This window comes from Camelus ferus, chromosome 12 (assembly GCF_009834535.1).
Source record: "Camelus ferus isolate YT-003-E chromosome 12, BCGSAC_Cfer_1.0, whole genome shotgun sequence".
NCBI classification, from domain to species: Eukaryota; Metazoa; Chordata; class Mammalia; order Artiodactyla; family Camelidae; genus Camelus; species Camelus ferus.
In genome coordinates, this window is record NC_045707.1 from 22,417,580 (window position 1) to 22,427,205 (window position 9,626).

Sequence of the window (9,626 nt, forward strand, 5' to 3'; positions counted from 1 at the left end):
ATGCTAAACATTCAACTGTCAAGCAAGAACTAATCGTATGCTTATTTATATGAATGATCCTGGACACTGAATTTCTATGGATGGGGGTTCCCGTTGGATGCTTTTAGAAGAGAGAAAAAGAAACAGCAACTATCTACTCTTGAATTAAAATATTTACATGCCACACTTCAAAAAGAATAAAGAGGTACAGAGTTTTTCAAAATTCATTAGAGAATTTTAATGCAAAACAGTCTGAAGACCACTGCTGAACTAGAAGGAAACTTGTTCCACTTACAACCTCCTTCCTGTGACCGTGTTGGCAGCCTGTCCTGCTCGCGCAGGCAACGCTGCTATGCGTGAGTACACAGAAACCTGGATCAAACAGCAGCCATGCATTACACTTTTTTGAACCACATATGAAATAAAAATTGCAAGTGATATATGGTATTTTTCTTTCTTTTTCTGGCTTACTTCACTTAGAATGATGATCTCTAGGTCCATCCATGTTGCTGCAAATGACATTATTTTATTCTTTTCCATAGCAGAGCAGTATTCCATTGTATAAACATACCACAGCCTCTTTTGTATCTAATTTACTTTTTAAAATGTATTTTACATTTTTTTTTATTGAGTTATAGTCAGTTTACAATGTTGCATCAATTTCCAGTGCAGAGCACAATTTTTCAGTTATACCTGAACATACATATATTCATTCTCATTCTTTTTCACCAAAAGCTACCACAAGAACTTGTATATATTTCCCTGTGCTATACAGTATAATTTTGTTTATCTATTGTATATATACCTGTCAGTGTCTACAAATTTTGAACTCCCAGTCCGTCCCTTCCCACCCCTCTCCCCACTGGCAACCTGAAGTTTGTATTCTATGTCTATGAGTCTGTTTCTGTTTTGTGTTTATGTTCATTTGTCTTTTTCTTTTATTTCTTTGTTTCTTTCTTTTTTTTTAGATTCCACATATGAGCGATCTCATATGGTATTTTTCTTTCTCTTTCTGGCTTACTTCACTTAGAATGACATCCTCCAGGGACATCGAGCTGCTGCAAATGGCATCATGTTGTCATTTTTGTGGTTGAATAGTATTCCATTGTATAAATATACCACCTCTTCTTTATCCAGTCATCTGTCAATGGACTTTTAGGCTGTTTCCATGTCTTGGCTATTGCAAATAGTGCTATGAACATTGGGGTGCAGGTGTCTTTTTGAAGTAGATTTCCTTGTGGATATATGCCCAGGAGTGTGGATTACTGGGTCATATGGTAAGTCTGTTCCTAGTCTTTTGAGGAATCTCCACACTGTTTTCCACAGTGGCTGCACCAAACTGCATTCCCACCAGCAGTGTAGGAGGGTTCCCTTTTCTCCGCAGCCTCTCCAGCATTTGTCATTTGTGGACTTTTGAATGATGGCCATTCTGACTGGTGTGAGATCATACCTCACTGTAGTTTTGACTTGCATTTCTGTGATAATTAGCGATATTGAGCATTTTTTCATGTCCCTGTAGGCTATTTGTATGTTTTCATTGGAGAAATGCTTGTTTAGGTCTTCTGCCCATTTTTGGATTGGGTTGTTTGTTTTTTAGTTATTCAGCTGTATGACCTGTTTATATATTCTGGAAACTGAGACTTTGTCAGTAGAAATACTTGCAAATATTTTCTCCCATTTCGTAGGTTGTCTTTTTGTTTTGCTTACGGTTTCCTTTGCTGTACAAAAGCTTATAGGTTCAGTTAGTTCCCATTTGTTTATTTTGCTTTTATTTCTGTTGCTTGGTTGGGTAGTCTGCCCTAGGAGAACACGGCCGAGGTGAATGTCAGATCATGTTTTGTCTATGTTTCCTTCTAAGAGGTGTGTAGTGTCTTGTCTTATGTTTAAGTCTTTAAGCCATTTTGAATTTATTTTTGTGTATGGTGTGAGGGAGTAGTCTTTTTGTTTTTTGAAAATGGAGCATTTTGGTATGGTGTGGAAAAGCAAAGAAACATGAGGATGGGAGGAAAATGCCTTCAAAAATGACATAATTTCCTCCAGGAAATGGAAAAAGAAAGTCCCCATTACAAGGCAGTCCTGTTTAGAAACTGTATATCGGACATAAGAGTTATGTTTTTGTATTTAATATCTTTGTAAATATGCTTTCTAGTCACAGAATTACAGGCGCGAAATTCATAATAGATACTGATTGCCTATAAATGTCTCTCAGTAAGATGTCAAAGGCACTGCTGTGTTAACAAACTGATTATTAAGTAAAAGGACAAAGTGCGCCAGAGTTGGTTTGCTAGGATATTTCATTCAGGTTCCAAAGCTAGGTTCTTATGACATTTCTTTCTTCAGGTGGAATCACTCCTGACTTGGCAGGAGGCAGTGATGAGAAATCATACAGCAGTAACAACATTCATCCTGCTGGGATTAACAGATGACCCAAAACTACAAGTTCTGCTTTTTCTATTTTTGTTCCTCACCTACATGTTGAGTGTGGCTGGGAACCTCATCATTATCACCCTGACACTTTTGGATTCCCATCTTCAAACTCCCATGTATTTTTTCCTCTGAAATTTCTCTGTCTTAGAAGTCTCATTCACCACGGTCTGTATTCCCAGATTCCTGTATACTCTGACAACTGGAGATAATACTGTTACCTATAATGCTTGTGCCACCCAATTCTTTTTTGTTGTCCTCTTTGGAGCAACCGAATTTTTTCTCCTGGCCGCTGTGTCCTATGACCGCTACGTGGCCATCTATGAGCCCCTGCACGACATGACCACCATGAACAGGGTCTGCACGGCACCCGTTCTGTGCTGTTGGTTTGCGGACCTGTTGATTGTCCTCTCGCCTCTGGGCGTGGGCCTCTGGCTGGAATTCTGCGACTCGAATGTGATTGATCATTCTGGCTGTGATGCATCATCACAGATAACCTGCTCAGACACTGTGCTGATAGAACTGTCTTGAGTTTGGCGGTGCTGACACTCATTATGACCTTAGCGTGTGTAGTCCTCTTCTACACATACATCATCAGGACCATTCTAAGATTCCCTTCTGCCCAACAAAGGAAAAAGGCCTTTTCCACTGGCTCCTCCCACATGACTGTGGTTTCCATCACCTACGGCAGCTGCATCTTCATCTACATCAAACCTTCCACAAAGGAAGGAGTGGCCATCAACAAAGTGGTGTCTGTGCTCACCACTTCAGTTGCCCCTTTGCTGAATCCATTCATTTATACCCTTTGAAACAAACAAGGGAAAGAAACCTTCAAAGACACAGTAAAATGGACTGTGTTTCTCACAAAGAGGTGACACTATTGCTGTTTTTTTGAGACTGACTTAAAATTAAACCTGAATAACCCAGGAGCAACATTCATGAATTTGCCAAATAAATAGTTTCTTCCGATTCTGTAGATTAATCAAGCGAACCCTCTCCCAGGAATTTTCTTTTATAATCCAAACGCCAAAATCAAGCTCCTTCTTTCAAGTTTATTTTATTCAAAATGTTTTTTTTTTCCCATTAATACATGTTCCAGAGACTAGATTCCCAAAATACTCAATGTCATAAAAGGGAAATAAAGATACACGAAGCTGTATGTCTGGGCATATGGCCTTCTCGTGATGTGGAATATAAATGCCCAGAGAGCATTTCTCACTTGTTAGGAAGACTCCAGTACCCAGTGTCCAGTTGAACAAGAGTAATTAAAAATTCTTCACCAAAGCTTAAAACATGGTCTTAAAGAAAAGTTTGCACTCCAGAGCTCTCTTTGTCATGTTAAAATGTCCATTTTTTAGGAATGAGTAAAAGGTGTTAATGGGGAAAATTCAAAATCAGTGAAGACAATAATTTTAAACCAATTTATCTACAAAAATGTTTCTACTGGCCTATCTAGAAACTATGTGCATGTACTGCATCTTGAAATATCTGATTACAGAAGAGAAGGAACAAGACTTTTGAGTGCTAGAGTCGTCTACTGACACGGCCCCTGACGGTGCTTAGACACAGACCCCAGGAGAACAAGCCCTGACTTTAGGAGTAGGGCGAGTAAATCTTACCAGAAACATAAACATGAAGGCAAAAGAAAAATTTTAAGAAGATGATCTGGGAGAATAGTTTCATAGCCTTGGGTTAGGGAAGAATTTCTTAAATTAGATATAACAAACAATTGATAAACACAACTGCATTAAGATTAAGAAATCGTTCACCAAAAGAAACCCATTAACAGAGTCAATAGTAGAAGATATTTGCAACTCATATAACCCAAAAAGTAATTAAATTGAGAATATATAAGGAATTCCAATAAATCAATAGGAAAAAGACAGATAACCCAATGAAAAAGAAGTGGTCAAGAGACCGGAATAGGAACTTCAAAAAAGAGAAATATAAATGGCTAATATAGGTATAGAAAATTCTTCACCTACATTAGTAATTACAGAAAGCAGATTAAGGTCACATGAGTTCCCTAATTCAAAAAGATACATGCATCCCAACGTTCACAGCAGCACTGTTTACAATAGCCAACCTAAAAGTCCATTGACAGATGAATGGATTAAAAAAGATGTGGGTGTGTGTGTGTGTGTGTGTGTCTGTATACACACACACATACACAATGAAATACTATTCAGCCATAAAGAGAATGAGATAATGCCATTTGCAGCAACATGGATGGACCTAGAGATTACACAAAGTGAAGTAAGACAAAGACAATGACATTGCTTATATGTGGAATCTAAAAAATGATACAAATGAGTTTGTTTGCAGAACAGAAACAGACTCACAGACATAGACACACCAGAGATGGTGATACTGGAAATAATTCAAGTACTTTGAAATCAGTTTGGCATCACTAGTAAAGTTGAAGCTATTCATACCAGTAACCCAGCAATTCCATTCTTGGAATATATTTCATAGAGAAAATTTCAGACTGTGTCAGTATAGCTGTACATTTCATAATTTCCCCAAAATGAAAAATAAATTCCTGTCAGCTGAATGAATGAATAAATTATGGTAAATTCATACAATGGAATACTATAGTGAAAATGAATGACTCACAGCAGCACAAATGAATACTAAGCAGTAAAATTGAACAAAAGCAAGACAGGAAAGAATACATACAGTGTAATCCCAAATTTATAAAGTTTGAAAACAGGCAACACTAAACTATATTGTTTAAGGATCTATACTTAAGTAATAAGATTATTAAGTGTAAGCAATTTAATTTGTTGAAATTTCCTCATATGCAAATGCAGATAAAAATAAGAACAGGCTGCAAAGATTTCTGTGAGGACTAAATAACTTACTGCATGTAACAGACTCAGCCTCTCCTTTAAAAACAATAGAAAACACTTAACAAGCAAAGTTACTCATATTGTTCTCCTTGGTCTTGCTGTTAATGTTCCTGGTGTTAATACTGCTATTGATTTTTTATCTTTGGAAACTTCTGTGAACACAAACCTCTATCCAAAACAAAGGTTTTAGCCACATATGTTTTCTCTTTTTTGAGTCTGATCTTCGTACTTCATTCTTATAATATCAGGTGATGAACACGAGGAAAGGAATGGACAGAAAATAAGATAATATTGATTTATGTTTTGGAGTGGGTGGTGAGTGAATGACTTAATCATCATTTGAGAGACGGTTTGATTTCTGATGAATCTGCAAGTACCATAGGGGCCACCCATCCTCCTACAAATGAAAGGGCCCCTAATTGTGCTGACATTACAAAAATAGCTTAAGAAATATTTTCAGAATGTGGGGCTCTTCAGTGACCCTCAAATTGCGTCACCAGTGCAGTAGCATATTTCAATAATAACTAAGCTATAATTTTTCTAACCATCCTCAGAGGTCTCACCCCATTGCTCTCAGCCTCTTTCTCGGACTCTTAGGCTGCAGCTGAGTCTCTCGTTGCACTTTTTTTGGTCTTTTTTGCCAGCTTTATTTAAATATAGTTGATATATAACACTGTGTAACTTTAAGATGTTCAAGGGAATAATCTGATACTCTCATTGCACTTTTAACACAGTCTCCCTGGCCCTTCTCCTCTTAGATGTGTGTCCACATCCTGCTCACAGAGTTGTCAGCAATTGGTGTTCATTAGCACCTTCTGAACTTGGGTCCACAGGGCACCTTTAGCTTCTTTAGGAAATTGATCCCCATGTGCCTGCTCTAAATAAGGAGCAGATAAACTCTGGGTCACTCTTGCTAACACGGAATTTGCACTGTTCGTATCTTAGCTCCTTGAAAGAGTATGGCAGGATAGGATCAGACAGTATAAAGAAAATATGCTAATTTTTCACTAGTTGTAGACACATGTGTGAATCTCATCTTTGATTCATCTTCTCAAATCAACAAAGTAAACAGACCACTGCAGTCATTCAAATTGTGAAGAGCACGAGCACTTTATGTTTCCAGTTCCCAGAATCACCAATATTATCATCTTGTGGACATAGACCATGAAATTATACTACTGTGAAGTTCTGGAAGAAAACACAAAGCTACAAAGCTACTGTTAAAACTCACAGGTGAGTACATCAGGGAAGTGAGATCCAGATCTGAGAAAACCAGCTCAAGGTTCAACCTCACCTGGTCCCTCCGTACTCACTTACGGCTGTCATGGGAAAATTATCACTGATGTCTGAAAGTGTATGATTTTTCTAACTAACTATGCATGTGGATTAGATTATCCCTTAAAATGTCCTTTGCCACAAGAATCTTCAAAATCCGATAAGGCTAAAGATGGCAAATCAGAGTTTCCTTCCTTGTGCGTCACTAATTTATCTACAAAGGACAACTGTAATAACAGTGTTAGTGTCAACCTCCTGCTCTCTGTGTTCTAAGAGCAGTGGACACACATGTCTGAGATTAGAACCAACTTCTACTCCCACATACTATTCAGGTATCTTCAAAACTTCCAGCCAGACCCATTCTGAGAGATGTGTCCTGTGGCTGCCACAGTCTCTCTCTGCCTGGCAGTGTGCCAAATCAGTGCCCAGAAGACTCCAAATACGGCAGCAAAGCATAAAGTTTAATGCTTATCAATATGATTTAGTGATGACCGAGACCTGGACAGAGGAAAAGACTCACAGGATAAAATGACAGAGTCAGGAAACAAAGGTCTCAGAATCTTAAAGGCCAGATAGGCACCCACCCCACAAAATTCAGAGAGGTAGCAAGAAATCAGAGTTGGATCTGGGATCTGCAGCATCGCCTGCACTGGGAGAATTTCCACAGGTTACTTACAGAGGGAACCAGGAACTAGTATGTGAAGGAGATGAGGGTCAGTGACAGACACATGATGAAGTATCAGATAGTATGTGAAGGGGAACACAGAAAGAAAAGAGGAACAGACAGAAACATTTATACAAGAACACAGAAGTGAGAGGGGTAAGTCAGCTAAAACGATTTAAGTGTTGGAAATTTATGAACATTTCATAAGAAAGGACAGGTACAGACAGTCATTATTGGGTGCCATGTCTTTCCTAAGGACCTAGGAACAGGAGAAATGACAAAAACTTCATGAATAGAATCAGTGTTTTGCATTTTGTTGCCTTTATCCCACTGTATGAATCTTCTATGCACATCCTTCATGTGTGTTTTAAATCTGTTTTATTCTTTGTGCTTAAATCAATTTGTATTGATGTTTTACTGTGAAAATATTAACCCTGCCAAAAAAAAAAAAAAAACAAGCTTTATGAGTCAAGCCACTTGCACAGGAGCCTTGGGGCTTTGAAAGAGCCAAGCCCAGTCCAATGGGATGCCAGTTCAGGGTCAATTTGAATGAAAGGCAGGTAACATGACCTGCTTCTGTTGGTTGCCATTAACTTCATTTTTCCTACCCTGGGAAACTCCAGTTGTCATCATTGATCCTGCCTTTTAACCCTTAGATCTACTGAGGGCCAACAATGAAAAACCGAACCACATTTACTGAATTTATCTTGCAGGCCTTTACAAATCGACCAGAACTCCAAGTGGTGATATTCATCTTTCTGTTCCTCACCTACATGTTGAGTGTCCTGGGAAATTTGACTGTCATCATACTCACTCTGATAGACCCCTACCTCAAGACCCCCATGTATTTCTTCCTCCAAAATTTTCCCTTCTTAGAAATTTCCTTCAGGGCCATTTTCATTCCCAGATTTCTAACCAGTATGACAACGGCAAATAAAGTCATCAGCTTTGCTGGCAGCCTGATTCAGTATTTTTTTGCTATATTTCTTGGGGCCGCGGAGTTTTATCTCCTGGCTTCTATGTCCTATGACAGCCACGTGGCCATCTGCAAGCCTCTGCACTACCCAACCATCATGAGCAGCCGAGTCTGCGTCCAGCTCGTGTTCTGCTCCTGGCTGGGGGGGTTCCTAGCTATCTTTCTCCCAGTCATCTTGATGAGCCAGGTGGATTTCTGTGCTTCCAATGTTCTGAATCACTGCTACTGTGACTACGGGCCCCTCCTGGAGCTTGCCTGCTCAGACACAAGCCTCTTAGAACTGATGGTCATCTTCTTGGTGGTTGTGACCCTGGTGGTTACTCTGGTGCTGGTGACACTTTCTTCTACATACATTATCAGGACGATTCGGAGGATCCCCTCTGCCAAAGGACAAAGGTCTTTTCCACAGTCCCTTCCATATGATTGTCATCTCTCTCTCTCTTATGGCAGCTGCATGTTTACGTACATTAATCTTCCTGCAAAAGAAGAAGGTGTTTTCAACAAAGGAATAGCTGTGCTCATTACTTCAATTACTCCCTTGTTAAACCCTTTCATTTACACTCTAAGAAATCAGCAAGTGAAGCAAGCATTCAAGAACACCACCAAAAAGATTGTGAAGCTTTAAATATCTATCTATATATATGTATCTCAAGGAAATACATTCCACTTAATAAATATGTACCGAATGTCTACTATATTTCAAGTGCTGAACCAGCACTTGAGGACAAAAGTATAAACGGCATATGCCCTAATTTCAAGCAATCTATGATCTAATGTGATAGAAATGTGTGTAAACTGTAAATTGATGTCATAAGTTAAAAAAAAATAATATGGAAAGTGTTACTAGAGAAAGTTGACTGAGGATCCGTGAAAAGAACAATTGGAAATAATTAACTGCTTTCTGGAAATTACTTGAAATTTAAGAGGCAAACTTCCTGCTTATTTAGGAGTGGGAAAGTAAAAATTTAGAGCAAGAAAGAGATCATAAAGGTATTTATTACAAAGTGTGGAGTTAGCTGGATCTTGGTGAGCCAAGAGACGTTTAAGAAAGGAGGTGATGTTATCAGCATTGTCTGCGAGGAGGTCGAGCACGGGCACTGCTCTTCACCGGGGAGCGCTGGAGACCATGCTTCTATCAAAGTGTCAATAATTTTTTATTCTCCTTTCCTTTTTCATTTCTGTTTCAACTGTAGCCATTGTAACTTCCATCCTCCCATAAAGAAAAAAAGCTTTACATTTGATCCACTTTCCTCCAAATGACGTGAAAATTCTCAAGATTTTGTCAACTTACACATCCGTTTTCTAGAAGTTATGGTTAGGTTTCTAGAGGGAAGGTTAGAATCCTCTCACTTCTCCTGTTGGTGGTTTTCATAAACTGACACTTTTTAAGGTTATGAGTCACCGACTCTCCCTCTTTGGTAGTCTCGCATAATTCTTTTTCTATTGTGATTTTATT

The 9,626-nt window shown here is 38.7% G+C and overlaps 1 protein-coding gene and 1 pseudogene across 1 annotated transcript; both read left to right on the forward strand.

Annotated features, from left to right (window-relative positions):
• Positions 1 to 2,352: 2,352 nt before the first annotated feature.
• On the forward strand, positions 2,353 to 3,278 carry LOC102503887 (annotated as a pseudogene).
• A 4,454-nt stretch (positions 3,279 to 7,732) lies between these two features.
• On the forward strand, positions 7,733 to 8,795 carry LOC102503642 (olfactory receptor 6C4). Its single transcript, XM_006193421.3, has one exon. The coding sequence runs from the start codon at positions 7,869 to 7,871 to the stop codon at positions 8,793 to 8,795; it is 927 nt and encodes a 308-aa protein (XP_006193483.2). The 5' UTR covers positions 7,733 to 7,868.
• The last annotated feature ends 831 nt before the right edge of the window (positions 8,796 to 9,626 follow it).